The sequence below is a fragment of the Musca autumnalis genome, unplaced genomic scaffold (genome assembly GCF_047663935.1).
Source record: "Musca autumnalis isolate F117 unplaced genomic scaffold, ASM4766393v1 scaffold_2, whole genome shotgun sequence".
Taxonomy (NCBI): domain Eukaryota; kingdom Metazoa; phylum Arthropoda; class Insecta; order Diptera; family Muscidae; genus Musca; species Musca autumnalis.
The window spans coordinates 146,702,657-146,719,269 of NW_027411755.1; the positions used below are offsets into that span (position 1 = coordinate 146,702,657).

General features: G+C 35.4%; 1 protein-coding gene across 1 annotated transcript in view; it reads right to left on the reverse strand.

Moving 5' to 3' along the window:
• Gyc32E (Guanylyl cyclase at 32E) overlaps positions 1-16,613 on the reverse strand; it is a 309,145-nt gene that overhangs the window by 22,514 nt on the left and 270,018 nt on the right. The window contains exon 19 of the mRNA XM_073966075.1: positions 13,592-13,732. Within this exon, the coding sequence (XP_073822176.1) occupies positions 13,592-13,732 (141 nt within the window). The remainder of the gene's footprint in view (positions 1-13,591; positions 13,733-16,613) is intronic.

Sequence of the window (16,613 nt, forward strand, 5' to 3'; positions counted from 1 at the left end):
TTTGACTTCGGTGATTTTGTGCTTGAAGATGAAGAAGTTAAACATTGTCTCCAAGAGTATATCAAAATTCTTAACGGTGTGGACAACATGATCCCTTTTGACATCAAGGCATTTAGTCTTTTGGGCCATATTCCCAACGGATAGAAAACCTCCGCGAAGAAAACGAACAATATAACGTGTAATCCAACAAGAGATACTTTTTTCAACAGATCACTCGTGAATCGTGTCACGTGTTCATTTTATTTTTGTTTAGTACTCTTGACATTTTATCATGGAAAGGCTTTTACGCCTCTATAACGTTTACAAATCGTTTAACTTCAATACGAAATTTCGAGTTATATGGGGAATGTGTTTCGAGCCTAATTTTGTTCAGTGATGAGGCACATTTCTGGCTTTATAGGTATGTAAAGAAGCAAAATTGCCACATTTGGGAAGAACAGCAACTTAAAAAGATTTAAGAGCTACCACTTCATCCAGAAAAAATAACGGAATCGTCGGACCCTATTTCTTCAAATTGATACCGGTTAGGACTTCATCGTCAATGGCGACCCTTATTGCGCCGTGGTAACTGATTATTTGATGTATGAAATTCAAGTTTGTAATCTCGGCGAAATTTGGTTTCAACAAAACGGCGCCACTTCCGACACATCGCATCTATCAGTGCATTTATTGAAAGAACACTTGGTCACCAAAATCGTCTCATATCACTCCGTTAGACTTTTTCCTGTGAGAATATGTAAAGTCAAAATTGTATGCGCATAAAGGCGCTTCGATTCCGGTCTTGGGGGAAAACATCAGACGTGTCCTTTGCCAGTTACCAGTCGAAAATCTTGAAGGAGTCATTGAAAATAGGACTCAACGGATGGACCGTCTGAGATCTATCTTCGACCAATATTTGTTAGACATAATCTGCAGAAATAAATGTCATCGAATGTTCTTTCAAATGATAATAAACATTCCACAATCAATTTGATTTTTACAGTGTTTTATTTAACTTGCTTTGGTGTCCGTTTAGTTCAAATCTAGTAACTCATTTTGAACACAGTTGCAGTTGACCAATCGAACTGAAACTTTGCAAACTTTTCAGATTTGGATGACAATACATGAATATAGACCCATTTTTCCTATAGCCCCATATACAGGTGCCACCCGATTTAGTTGAAATCTAGTAACTCATTTTTAACACAGTTGCAGTTGACCAATCAAACTGAAATTTGCACACTTTTAAGACTTGGATGACAACACATGAAAATGAAACAAAACCAATATAGGTCCATTTTTATACCCTCCACCATATGGAGGGTATAATTAAATTTTTCATTCCGTTTGTAACACATCGAAATATTCTTCGGAGACCCTATAAAGTATATATATATATATATATATATATATATATATATATATATATATATATATATATATATATATTATTGATCAGCATAAAATTCTATGTCGATTTAACCATGTCCGTCTGTCCGTCCGTCCGTCTGTCTGTCTGTTGAAATCAAGATAGAGCTCGCAATTTTAAAGATAGAGAGTCAATATTTGGTACAGAAGTTTTTATTTACTTGCAGGATGGTTGGTATTGAAAATGGGATATATCGGTTAACGTTTTGATATAGCCCCATAGAGCGGTACCTCCCGATTTTCGGTATTTTTAAGGTTTTTAGCTTCATTATCCTACCAAAATAGCTCAAATTTGGTACGTAGTCTTCTTTAGGGGTATAAAACTTTCCCCCAGAAATTTGTCGGTATTGGTCCACGCCTTTATACAGCCCCATAGAACGGTACCTCCCGATTTTCGGTATTTTGAAGGTTTTAGTTTCATTATCACACCGAAATGGCTGAAATTTGGTACTTAGTCTACATTGGTGGTATAAACCTTTCCCCCAGAACTTTGTCTGTATCGGTCCATGCTTTCATATAGCCCCCATAGAACGGTAACTCCCGATTTTCGGTATTTTGAACGCTGTGGCCTCAATATTCCACCGAAATGGCTGAAATTTGGTATTTAGACTTCGTTTGGGGTACTCAAACTACCCCTTTAAATTTGTCGGTATAGGTCCACGTCTTCATATAGCCCTCAAGGAAAGTACCTCGCGATTTTCCGTATTTTGAAGGTTGTGGCTTCAATATTGCACCAAAATGGCTGAAATTTGGTATTTAGTCTTCAATGTGATATAAAACGGGTTCGCCAGAAATTTGTCTGTATAGGTCCACGCTTTCATAGTGCCCCATTTCCGACTAAAAATTCGTCGGTATTGGTCCACGTTTAGATATGGCCCCCTTAGAACGGTACCTTCCGATTTTCGTAATATTCGTTATTTGGTCTTTCAAGAGTTGTAAAATATTCCAGAAGAGTATTATCAGTATAGGAAATTTGTATTTAGTCTTCTTTGAGTCTAAAAACTTTCCGTCAGAAATTTGTCGGTATAGATCGACGTTTTGAAATAGCCCCCATAGAAAGGTGCTTCACATTGTTTTATCGAAATTGCTGAAATTTAGTATTAAGTCTTCTTTCATACGCGAAAGGAAACTAATATTCCATTTTACTTCAATACAACTTGTGTGAGGGTATAACAAGTTCGTCCCGGTCGAACTTAACGCCGTTCTTACTTGTTTTCTTATAGCCCCCATATTGCGGTACCACCCGATTTAAAGTATTTTAAGGATTCTATCTTCATCTTTAGGCCGAATTGGATGTAATTTGGCATTTGGGGTTCCTAATGGTACAGATAAAATGCAAAAAGCAAAAATGTCGGACATAGGTCAAGGTTTAAAGCGGAACCACTCGATTTCAGGTATTTTAAGTATTTTATCTTCATTTTCAACTCAAATTGGCTGAAACTTGGCATTTGAAGTTGCCAATGGTACAGAAACTTCCTCACCAAAAATTATGGACATAAGTTCAGGTTTTGCCATAGCCCTTATCTACATTTTCGGCCTAAATTGGCTATAATTTTGTATTGAGGTTCTCAGTGATCAAAAAAATTTATTATTGAAAAGTAAAAAATAAAAAAAATAATTAAAAAATTAAGTTAAAGTGTTTTATATATAAATGCACTTAAAACTAGAAATAATTTTTCATGATGGAATCTCTCAAATAAAACGCTTGCATTTGATTTAAAAATTGTGGCAATATTAAACGGCAAGCGTTTTATTTGAGAGATTCCATCATGAAAAATTAATTTTTCTAGTTTAAGTGCATTTATATATAAAACACTGTAGCTTAATTTTTTTAATTATTTATTACTCTCTGTTTATTTTTCTTTAAAGAAAGTAGGAACCTCTAAATGGATCACCCTTTAGGTCCATGTTTTGGTATACCTCACGACATAAAGTATCTCGAAGTTTTCACGCTGGAATGACTGTGATTTGGATTTTGTATTATCGCTGGGAAAATAACAGCGAGGTAATCCTAGCTAATTAGTAAATATTTAATAGATTTTGTGTGGAATTTATTTTCGGAGTCGACTCCGAATTGAAGTCGGAGTCTGACCAAAAATTATTTCTATACCGAACTACCTGTAGTTTTCTATTTTAGGGTTTCCCGTTGTCACATAACATCTTCACGAAAATCGTCAACATATGTCCATGTGTTGGTATAGTCCCAATATATCGGTACGTCCCGACTTTTGGTATTTTGGTCTTAACTACTACATTATTTGACGGAACAACTCATAAGTTGACATATACTAAACTTTTCCACCAAAAATGTCAACACTTTGATATAGCCCCCATATAAAGGTACCATCTGATTGAATATGTTTTTTTTAAATAAGATTAGATAATTTAGCATTTGGGGTCGAAACATTTTTGCAAATGAATGTATAGACCTAACCGACAAATTTCAGGTGGAAAGTTTTATACCCCAAACGAAGACAAATTACCAAATTCCAACCATTTCGGTGGGATATTGAGGCCTCAACCTTCAAAAATACCGCAAATCGGGAGGGTTACCGTTCTCTGGGGGCTATATGAAGGAGTGGACCATACTAACAAATTTAGATGGAACATTTAATACCCTCAACGAATAGTAAATGCCAAATTTAAACCACATCGTGGGATATTGAGGCCAATAAGCTCCAAAATACCGAAAATGGGGAAGTACTGTTCTATTGGGCCTATATGAAGACGTTGATCAATACTAACAAATTTCAGTTGGAAAGTTTTATACCCCAACGAAGACATAATACCAAATGTCAGCCATTGCAGTGGGATACTGAAGCCAAATATCGATGATTGGGAGGTACCGTTCTTGGAGGTATTTGAAGGGCACAGACCTATACCGACAAATTTTGGTTGGAAAGTTTTATACCCCCAACGAAAACTAAATACCAAATTTCAGCCGTTTCGGTGGAATACCGTTTTATACCCATAACAAAAGACTAAATACCAAATATCAAGCAGAAACTTCTATACCAAATTTTAAAGCTCTATCTTGCGAGATGTATTTTGATTTCACTTGATTGTCACTTCGCAAGGTCATTGCAACCATACAATACGTAGCTACGATTACTCCAAAATAATGTTGGCAATCACAGAGTAAAATGTGAGCAGTTTGAGCGCCTCCGTAAATCTCCTGCTCATTGACTTTATATATGATACTTGTAGAGAAATTATTATAGTTTAACTAAAATGCCAAAAGGTAAGCTGGCGAAATGGTGCAACAATTTAATTATTTTAATGTTGAATTTGGATTATTAAGGATTTTAATTATGCTAAATAAAACATTAAATTAAATACATACTTATTGTGTATGTGATAGTGTTGACCTACATAATAAATACTCAACTTATTTTAATTATTCTGTTAAATAATCCTATGGTTAATAATCCTATGAAATAAAATGAAGAGAATTCGAATTATCGCCTAATAATGCATGATTCGTTGAAAAATATACATCACCGAATCACTTGCAGGCGCACAAAGGGGGCCGAATTCAAAAGAAACGGCGCTTAATTGAAAAATCAATGCACATTTTTTTTATAATCTGTCTTGACAGGGTTAAAGAGTACAAAATTGTATCTCAGTATCCAAAATAGCAATATCGTATTTTGTTTACTTTTTTTGTTGCATTTTGGGTTTTTTTTTTGTTTTGCCTTATTAAGGCGAAGGTCATTTTAGAGTGATATTTGAATTAATTCTCTTTCGAGTTGAGCTATTTAGACCTAATAGGTACATTGAAAAAATTAGGAAGCCACCGAAGTCCCACACATTCAACCACTATGCTACGTTTCACGGTGGTTAGACCGATCATCAGGCATATTGAATGGTGTTTTTTAGTGGGTGGACGAAGGCTAAGCTTGGAGACTAGCATTTATATCACAAATCATTCGAAATTTGTATATTTGAATTATTTATTTTTTTTAATGTTAGTCATTTAATTCCAAACCTTTCCTATAGTCCGACTTGGCTGGTAACCCTATTTTTCAATGCTTTATTACAAATACTAAGGCAGCTTTTTCCACCTTTATTTTATTTGTTTCTTCTGTATCAGAAGATTTTGATCATCAATATTTGTCATCGGAATCTTTGACAAGTTGATGGTGGCTTAGAACGCTAAGACGCCTGCAACCGTGTCACTTGGTTGTTGGGGTCCCAGGTTCGAATCCCAGCCTGGCTCATGCTGAAATCATTTTTTTGTTTTGCCTTATTAAGGCGAAGGTCATTTTTAGAGTGATATTTGAATTAATTCTCTTTCAGTTGAGCTATTTAGACCTAATAGGTACATTGAAAAATTAGGAATCCACCGAAGTCCCACACATTCAACCACTATGCTACGTTTCACGGGTGGTTAGACCGATCATCAGGCATATTGAATGGTGTTTTTAGTGGGTGGACGAAGGCTAAGCTTGGAGACTAGCAGTATTTGTAATAAAGCATTGAAAAATAGGGTTACCAGCCAAGTCGGACTATAGGAAAGGTTTGGAATTAAATGACTAACATTAAAATAAATAAATAATTCGAATATACAAATTTCGAATGATTTGTGATATAAATGCTAGTCTCCAAGCTTAGCCTTCGTCCACCCACTAAAAAAACACCATTCAATATGCCTGATGATCGGTCTAACCACCCGTGAAACGTAGCATAGTGGTTGAATGTGTGGGACTTCGGTGGATTCATAATTTTTCAATGTACCTATTAGGTCTAAATAGCTCAACTCGAAAGAGAATTAATTCATAAATTTGGGTTGTTTTGAACCGTGATAAAGTAGTTTTAATTTATAAAATTGCGATTTTTAGTATTGATATATCACATAGAGGCAGTTCCCAATATTTTAGAAAAATTGTATTTAAAAAATTCTTCATAAATGTGTCCAGATTTTACATAATTTTGAAATGTATTGGAGTATATAAAAAAGAGTGTCGAGAAAGTCGTGAGATTTTTATACCCTCAGCATTTATGCTAACGAGGGTATATATTCACTTTCATACGGGGAAAATGTGCCTTCTTGAATTAAAGGTTTTAAACCCCAAGTATGTTTGGACGAAATGCGTTTCAGACAATTTGGAGTCGATTTAGCAATGTACGTCCGTCTGTCTGGCTGGCTGGTGCGCACGTTAACTCTCGAACGGATGAACCGATTTGGTTCAAAATTTGGATTTCGCAATATTTTGTCCAAACTTAGTTTAATTTCGAAGATGGGTAATATCGGTCCTCTCCTTCCAGTACGTCCCCCACAAAAGTTCGGAAAATTTGTTCGCACGATAACTCTTGAAGGGAGTAACCGATTTGGTCCATACATTGCACATCGTGCAATTTCTACCAAACTTAAAAGAGGTTCCAATATGGACTCAATCGCCTTCGGGTACCTCTCACACAAAATTGCGGAAAAGTTCAGTTTAGGACCTGCTCTCGAATCGTTTTGATTTTTGTTGTAGCAACTTGTATTCACTGCCCCCCATACGTCGGTACAAGTTTCATCAGTGGCTCGTCCATACTTTCAGAGAAAATAGCCTGAAAGGTGCAAAAAAACCCTCGAACGGATCTACCGATTCGATCCTAAATTTGGCCTTCATAATATTTTGTCCATACTTAGTTTAAGTTCGAAGGTTCACTCTTTCAGGTACCTCCCCCACAAAAGTTCAAAAATGTTTGGACAAATTGTGCACACGATAACTCTTGAAGGGATTGAGCGATTTGGTCCATACTTTACGCATCCTAATATTTCTACCAGATATAGATCAGGTTTGAATATGGACTATATTTGCCCATTCCTTCGGAAACCTCCCATACAAAATTTCGGATAAGTTCATTTTAAAACCGTCTCTTGACTAACTTTGATTTCTGTTGAAGCAACTTGCAATCGGTGTCTCAAATACAACGGTAAAAGTTTTTTCAGTAGCAAGTCCATACTTCTTGGGAAAACTGCCCGAAAGTTGTAAAAAAACCCTTATGGCATCATATGTAGTAGTTGGAGAGCACAATAACTCTCGAAATTATAGACCGATTTGGTCCAAAATTTGGCCTTCGTCATATTTTGTCCAAACTTAGTATAACGTCTAAAATGGCCCATATCGGTCCTTTCCTTATAATACCTCCCCCACAAAAGTCCAACATTTGTGTCCAAGTGCAGTTTAGGGTCTGTTCGGAGATCCGTTGGAAATTTATACCAATGATGTACAGCCATATTATGTTTTCCGTGGACAAGTCCATGCTTCCTGGCATACTGGTCCAACAGGTGTACGATAACCCCCTGAAATGACTAGTGGGCGCGATATCTATCGAAAAGATATGACTCTCAAAATAATATCCACTTCCATAATGGACTATGTCGGTCCATTCCCTCCTCCGCAAAACTTTTGAAATTTAATCCTAATCCACATTTTTGTCGGCAAGTTCAAATGTCGTATTTGAACACTACGATTTTTAGTTCTTTAGTTTTTATTGTACCAAAATGTGGTACACTACGTTTATCGTTGTGCTCCGGAACAGTATCACTAAAATATTTTTTAGTGTTTGTGTTCCGGAACACTAACGCTAAAAATATTTTAGTGATACTGTACTCGGAGCAGTACACTATGTTAGTCTCATATAAAAACTCATATATTCCAAAAAATGTTAATTTGTGTAACAAAGCTGTAATTCATATGGGAAATGGTATGGAAAAACATACATGTAATTTCAATAAATTTAAAAATGTGTTAAACGGACGGAACGGGACGGAAACAAAAGTATATATGGGCTAAAAGAGGAGACTCACTAGCATCTTTCTGTGCAATCAGAACATTGTTCCATGTTGTTTCACAAAAGTTCTAGTCCACCAAATTTGGAATTTCATAAAATTTAGTACCTGTGGAAAAATAAAATAGCTCATGTTGTGTAAACGCTACGGTAATTGGTTTAAACTATTTTTAAAGGCCACAATCCTATCTACCTAACAAAAAACACAATGAACGCAATATATGTTATAGTTTCCGAGAAATAGGTATTTCTTTCTCTAGAAGTATGCAAAAATTACGTATTTCTCAAACATGGGGAAAGATTTCGTCTTTAGTGGCACCCCACGCCCGCATCTTCCAATATTTTGACTAAATTTGTTGGTTTCCTTAGTTTCAAAATGACAATTTTTCGCACGATGACTTCTTAGACATTCAGAACTATAAATCCTAATTTTCAGATAAATATACTAAAATACATATGTAGTCAATACCCTGGAAATACATAAAATCGGGAGATACCCTTGTATGGGAGCTACATTAAACTATTGACAAACTTTATGATTTTTTGCCCAAAACTAGCTTAACCAATAATTAAACATATTAGAAGATTTTAGATTTATCAAATGTAGGCTAAACCGTAAAAACAATGTGATGCCAAATCAATTGAAATTATGATTGAATTTATTCGTTGTTGAATATAGAAATTTGTTTTATTGAAGTCTTGTATTCAATGTTTCTCAACAAATTATTCATTTATTATTATGTGGTATCCGATGGAATTACAATTTTCGAATTTCGAAAAAACAAAAGTTGTGTTGTGCTGAATTGTGCTAGGTTTGTGCCCATTTATGCCGATTTTTTTTTCGAAATTCGAAGAAATGGCTGAGATATTCGACAAAAGATTTTTTTCGAAAAAATTTTAACAGAATTGCAATTTTCGAATTTCGAAAAGAACAAAAGTTGTGCTAAATTCTACTCAATTTGTTCCAACTTGTGCCGTTTAATTTTTTTAATATCTCTAACCGTTTTCAAGATATGGCAATTTCGAAAAACCAGTATATTGTATGAAAAATCATTGTAATTTCTGTAATAATGCAAATATCGCAAATAATGTTTTTCAACGAAAAATCACTGTAATTTCTGTAAAAATGCAAATATCGGGGTGATCTTTTTTGCATTGAGTTGGATTCGGCGAGCATAATGTTTTCATTCTCAACGAGTAACGAGTTCCGTGATGAGTTGTTTTTTTTTTCACTTTTTTTTCTCCCATCGGACGCCTCCCCAGGTGGTGGATAGGGGAACGCCCATCAGATATGACGGGTACCGCAGAAATAAAATATGCGGTGCGAACCAAAATAAAAAATTTAAAACGGCAGCGTCTGACCAAAGGATTGGCGGCAGCAAACAGGGTCTGAACTTCAGGAGAAGCGGCTGTATACGGAGACGGAAAACTTTAAACCTTTCAGAAGGCCACGGAAAACCACTGAAATATATTTTCCTTGAAAACCACTCAATTTAATTTAATGAATCTAGAAAAAAATACATGGCCCTCAATCTCCAGTAACATGAGGGTGCTAAGAATCCCCGGAGGTAAAACAAATCAAAATCTAAAAATTGGCACATGGAATGTGCGGAGCCTCTATGAGGCTGGTAAACTCGCCAACACTATATCGGAAATGGAAAGACTAAACGTCGATATCCTCGGAATAAGTGAGACATGGTGGCCCAAAAATGGAGAGTTCACTTCTTAAAACATGAAAATTTACTACTCGGGCAATAACACTGCTCAACAAAATTGAAAAAGTTGAATGTTTCAGACGAAGTTGCAGTTGCTTCTAGATGAAATCGGCGAGTTATTTTCAAATCCGGTCCCGGGTTTTCCCCAACAGCTCTTGTTTTTGAGATATAGCTCAAAATCGGTTTTTACGAGTTTAACCCAGACATTCGTTATTTTCGGATACAAACAAATATTTTTTGTGGGTTTTTCGACATTAATATATTAAGGAGATGTTGTACGCTCAATACAAATCGTTTTTGAAATAGTTATGGTGAGTATATATCAAAAAAATATAGAAAATGTACGACGGACCTTGTAAAAATTGCTTATTTTGAGTACTTTAAGCTGTAATTACGTCATCGGAGGAAGTCATAGGATCGATTTTGAGCTATATCTCAAAAACAAGAGTTGATGGAGAAAAACCGGGACCGGATTTGAAAATAACTCGCCGATTTCATCTAGAAACAACTGCAACTTCGTTTGAAACAAAAGTCCTGTTGACCAGTGTAATCAAAACCATAGGAATGGAGTAGGAGTAATTTTAAAAAATTCAGTCGCGCAATGTTTTACGGGCTTCATCCCGAAATCTGATCGATCTTTACTTCTTAAATTAAAATGCAAGCCTATTGACATAAACATTATTCAAGTATATGCACCAACTGCTGATAAAAGCAATAACGATATCGAAATTTTCTACAACGAAGCCGAGGATCTATTAAAAATGACAAAGACACACGAAATAACTATAATTCAAGGTGACTTTAATGCTAAGGTAGGAGAAGAAAGAGTTCCTGGAATAACAGGACTATATGGACTAGGTGAAAGGAACGAAAGAGGCGACAGACTAGCTCAGTTCTGCCAAGAACATAAAATGAATATAACTAATACAATGTTCTGTCTACCCCAAGAAGGCTGTACACTTGGAAATCGCCCCAAGATCGAAAAGGACATATTGTACGCAATCAAATAGATTTTATTTTGATTACTTGAGGTATAAATCGTCGGTTTTAAAAACTTCAACCTACCCAGGAGCGGACGTTCCATCAGACCACAATCTCCTGATGATGAAGCTGCGAACAAAGATTACTGTAATGAAGAAAAGAAAATTTCGACGGAAGTTCGACGTAGCGAAAATCAACGATGCAGCTTTCAAAACAAGCATACAAAACCGGCTAAACCAAGAACTGAACGAAGTCAATAGAGAAAATGTTGAAAGCATATGGAACGATGTAAAGAGCAAACACAAACCCATAGCAGAAGATACACTCGGATATTATAAACGATCTAAAAACAAGGAATGGATGACACAAGATATATTGAACTTGATGGACCAGAGAAGAAAATATAAAAATATTTATCATGAATTATATTGGGAGCTGAATAGGGAAATTCAAGCTTCCATACGCACTGCAAAAACTGAATGTCTAAAAAACCAATGTCTGGAGATTGAAAGACTACAAAAACTACACGACGATTTCAACCTCCATCGAAAACTAAAAGAAATTGCCGGTGCATACCGAAAGACGTCATCAAATGTATTGTATAATAAAAGCAACAAACCCTTATTTGACATTGATGAAAAGAAAACTTTATGGAGAGACTACATAAAAGAAGTATTTACGGACGACACCAGATCAATCTTTGAGCAGCACTCCCAGCAACATCTATCAGGAACAGCAATAAGTAGAGTAGAAGTAGAATCTGCAATAAAGTCGCTAAAAGATAAAAAAGCGTGCGGCCCAGATGAGATTCCCTCTGAAATTTTAAAATTAATAAATCATGAAAACATGGATCTCTTAACAAAATTATTCAACAACATATATGATACAGGCCTATACCCACAGGAGTGGTTAAAATCGACATTTATTACCATCCCTAAAAAAAGTCACGCTAAATACTGTCACGAGTTCAGACTAATTAGTCTTATGAGCCATGCTCTAAAAATATTCCTTAGAATTATTCATTCAAGAATATATCCGAAATGCGAAAGGGTAATGGGAACGTCTCAGTTCGGCTTCAAAGAAGGCATGGGTACCAGAGAAGCCCTTTTTCCATAAACACTCTGATACAAAAATGTAGAAACGCCCAAAAAGATGTATTCCTATGTTTCGTTGATTATGAAAAGGCCTTCGACAACGTACTACATGATAAACTGATAGACATTCTTAACTCAATAAATATAGATAAGAAAGAACTACAATGTATAAAGAGTTTATAATGGCTCCAGACTGTTCAAATTGAGGTAAACGGAGAAATGACGGAAAGTATACCTATATCCAAAGGAGTCAGGCAAAGGTGTATACTGTGTCCATTGTTTTTCAATATTTATTCAGAACAAATATTTCACGAATCGATCAATAGATTGCGAAATGGCATCCACATAGGCAGTACGGTTTTAAACAACATTAGATATGCTGATGACACAACTCTAATGGCACATAACATATCCCAACTTCAGAACCTTGTGGATACACTCTCAACTTGTAGTGAAAAATATGGCTTAAAAATTAATATCCAGAAGACAAAATGTATGATTATAAGCAAATAACAAGAACACAATAACGCCATATTAAAAATACACAATTCAAACATACAGAGAGTTAAGACTTTTAAATATCTTGGAGCTACAATTACCGAACAATGGGACTCCTAGAAGGAAATAAGATGCCGAATAGAGTTGGCGAGAGATGCATTTTTGAAATACAAGCGAGTTTTTACCAGCCATGACGTCAATCTTGAAACAAAGACTCGATTTGTCAAAGCATGTGTGTGGTCAGTCCTACTGTACGCAATGGAGGTGTGGACAGTGAAATCTGCCGATATTAAAAAGTTAGAAGCCATTGAAATATGGATATATCGGCGAATATGTAAAATTCCTTGGACTGCTCATGTTTCAAATGCTGAAGTATTGAGGAAAATGCGTTGCGAAAGAGAACTCATCACAGCCATAAAGAGAAGAAAAGCTGCTTGTTTGGGACATATTATGAGGAATCAAAAATATAAATTATTACAAAATATAACCCGCATAAAAATTGAAGGAAACCCCATTAGAGGAAGAAAAGAGTTAACATGGCTTGATAACATCACGGAATGGACTGGTGTTCGAGATGTCACAAATCTATTAAGCATGGCGAGAGACAGAGAGGGATTTGCAGATTTGATAAATAATATATGAAAACAAATAATGTATATATGATAATTGTAATTAAATTGTATTGGTCGCTAATATTCGGAAAACGAATGTGCAAATAAAGAAGAAGAGTAACGAGTAAAGTTGGAAATTGTGTTCGGCGAATCCAACTCAGCACAAAAAAGATCATCCTGATATTTGCATTATTACAGAAATCGCAGTGATTTTTCATACAAAATACCGGTTTTTCGAAATTGCCAATCTTGAAAACGGTTAGTGATGTTGAAAAAATTTAAACGGCACAAGTTGGCCTAAATTGAGTAGAATTCTGCACAATTTTCGAAATTTGAAAATTGCAATTCTGTCATATTTTCGAAAATATCGGATTTTTCGAAAATGAGCACATACTGAGCACAATTGAGCACAACTGTTGTTTTTTCGAAATTCGAAAATTGCAATTCCATCGGATACCACATTTTATTATTACTATTTTTTTTTTTGTAAAAAATCTCTTACCTTGGTAGCATTTGATTCAGTAGCATGTCGGTTTTTTTCTTCTCCTCATATAATTGTGTGGTTCGCTCTTGTACTAATCCTTCCAAATTGTATGCATACTTCTCCATAATTGACAGCATATTATCAAAAATATTTGGTTTTCTGAAACAGAAATATAGCAGGAGATATGTGTACATTTGTGCATTGACATACATATATGGATGTAAGGATGAGTTAAAATATGAGTGTGTGTGTGAATGATGTATAACTAATTCTGTTTAGTGAATTGGAAGTGGCAAGTTATTAAAACGATATGAAAATTACATTTTCCACCAATTTTTCCAAGTTCTGATACAAAGCAGTTGTTTCAAGGCCAAATGGCTTTTATCGCAATGCAATATTAGATTCGTGGAAAATATTTTGTCAACACTGTGCTACACCAAAATTATGCTGGAGTTCTGATGTAAAAATTCGATTTTGTTGGATCCAATGCATTATAAAAATACCTTTGATTTTTAGGTCATTTTAAAAGGTGATTTTATGATGATAGTAAATGTAGAGGAAATCGAAGTTTCTTAGATTTGTCAACTTCAAACGGCAATAGTTTATTTTTTATACCCTATAATAAAATTAAATATTAGTCAGAGACCCTGTAAAGTATATTCTTAATCAGAATTAAATTCTAAGTCGATATAACCAGGTAGGTCTGTACGACCGACTGTTGAAAGCAATAAACAGTTCGCAATATTTAAGATAGAGCTTTTCATAATTTATTACAGAAGTGTCCATTGATCGTAGGATGTTACCTAACATCCTAATATGGACTATACCTAACATGTACTATATCGGTCCATGTTTTGATGTAGCCCCCATAGAACCATACCTCCCGATTTTCAGTATTTTGAATGTTTTATTCACATTTCTAACTGAAATGCCTGAAATGTGGTATGAGCGGTTCGTGTTTTGATATAGGCCCCATAGAACGGTACCTCCCGATTTTCAGTATTTTCAAGGTTAAGTCTCAATATAACACTGAAATGGCTGAAACTTGGTGTTCAGTCTTCGATGGCGGTGTAAAATTTTCCAGAAGAGAATTATAAGTATAGGTCTAGGTTTTTACATAGCTTGTGGTCTCAATATCGTACCGAAATGGCTGAAATTTGGTACTTACTTGGGGTACTTGGAAGTATTAAACTTTCCGCCATATAAGAATAATTGTTCTACAAACATTTCAGACGGGACAAGGAAGACTTCTATCTGAGTGCACCCCGATACAAATTCGCTCAATAATATGGGACCTACTTTTTATCGCCGAACGGCTTGTCTTAAGACACTACTTGTAGAGGAGTTTTACATGGCTGAAATACTGAGGGGTATTTTGCTACCGTTGAAAATTTGATGTTGCTTGGCCTGGGAATCGAACCGCAGACCTTCTGAGTGCAAGGCCGGTGTGCATACCATTTCACCACGGTGGCACCCACATGTCTTCATATAGCCCCCATAAAACGGTCCCGGCGTTTTTTTTACCCTCCACCATAGTATGGTTTTCTTTTTCCGTTTATATATATTGTGAAGTATATGTATTAAGGTGGGGCGATTAGCGCATCTTATTGGGCCCTTCGCGTTTTTGATTCCTAGGATTGTACTAGAGGTGGGCGCGTGTCGTGCCGTGAGTAGTGCGTGTTCGTGTCTTCTCGAAAAACGCCGTGTTTGTGCGTGTCGTGCCGGAATAAATTTTTGGCCGTGCGTGATCGTGTTTTTTTGTTCGACACGGTTTTGCACGACACGACTAAACACGATCTGCACTATGTGACACGATCGTGCTAAATTTTTGGTCTCCCGTTAGAAGTCGTGCAAGAGACCATATAAAACACGAAAATCGAACAAGAATATAAAACCGACCAAAAAATGCCTAAAATTATTTGCTTCGTTTTTGTAGGCTGGTACTTACTGCCGTTTTGTTATGGAGAGGCCAGAGTATGAGTAAAAAAAGATGATGTTTGTTTGCAATTTGATGTTATTGAAAAACATCTTTTCCCGAATTGGGATTGACTGATTGACTGCCCAAAAAACCTTGTAAGATATTTTAAACACTCGGAGCTAAACAACAAATTGTTGAAAATGTTAAAACAAGATATAAGAACACGTTGCTTGAGAGCATATACCAAACCCAGAGTGAGATTAATAAGAGTATTTTCCTAAAAAAGAAAGAGTTGGATCGTATTTCTGACTTTAAGTTTACTAGAACCTCTATTGGGTTTTAATAAAATATTCAAAGAGTGTTCCGAAAAATTAAGCTCGGAAAAGTACCCTACTATGCACATATTTGCCCTTTGGTCTAAAAAAACTTTTGAAAGTCTGCTCAATTAATACCATTGACTCAATTCATGGAAGATTTGAAAGCTAAAACTAAACAATCATTTCTTAAACGATTTGTACAAACAAAGGAGACGAATTATTATTATTATTAGCTAATGAAAAAGCAATGTTACTTCGTATACAAAGTGAGAACGTAGAATTTTTCTAATGAAGAGCAGGAAATTACAATGCCACATTTACAAGAATTTTCAGAGTTTTTGGATCAAAATGGCAAAAAGACGAAAAATGAAAAAGTCTCCAATTGATACAGAAATTGATACGTATTATCGAGTGCCGTATCTAGCCAGACTGATGTTTTACAATTTGGAAACAGTCTAATCTAAAATATTCAAAACAATTAGCCAGGAAATTTTTGGCTTTAACAACGAAAGACGTACTAGACTTTTGAGTTCTAACTTGGACAAAATAATGTTTTTAAATAAGAATAGAAAAACTAGAAGTACATATGGGGATTTCTCTGAGTGAACTCGGACAATTTTTCAATAAGAGGTTTTTTATTTCCTTTAGTTTTTGCTGTGGTGATGCTGATCATCAACAAAACATTTCCGTACATTTTCTGATTTTTTTCTACCAACGGCTCCAGGGATTTCGCGCCTTGAAAAGGTCGAATTCTATGAAAACTATATGCAAAGAAATACTCATAACTTCTTTAAAATTGGTCCAA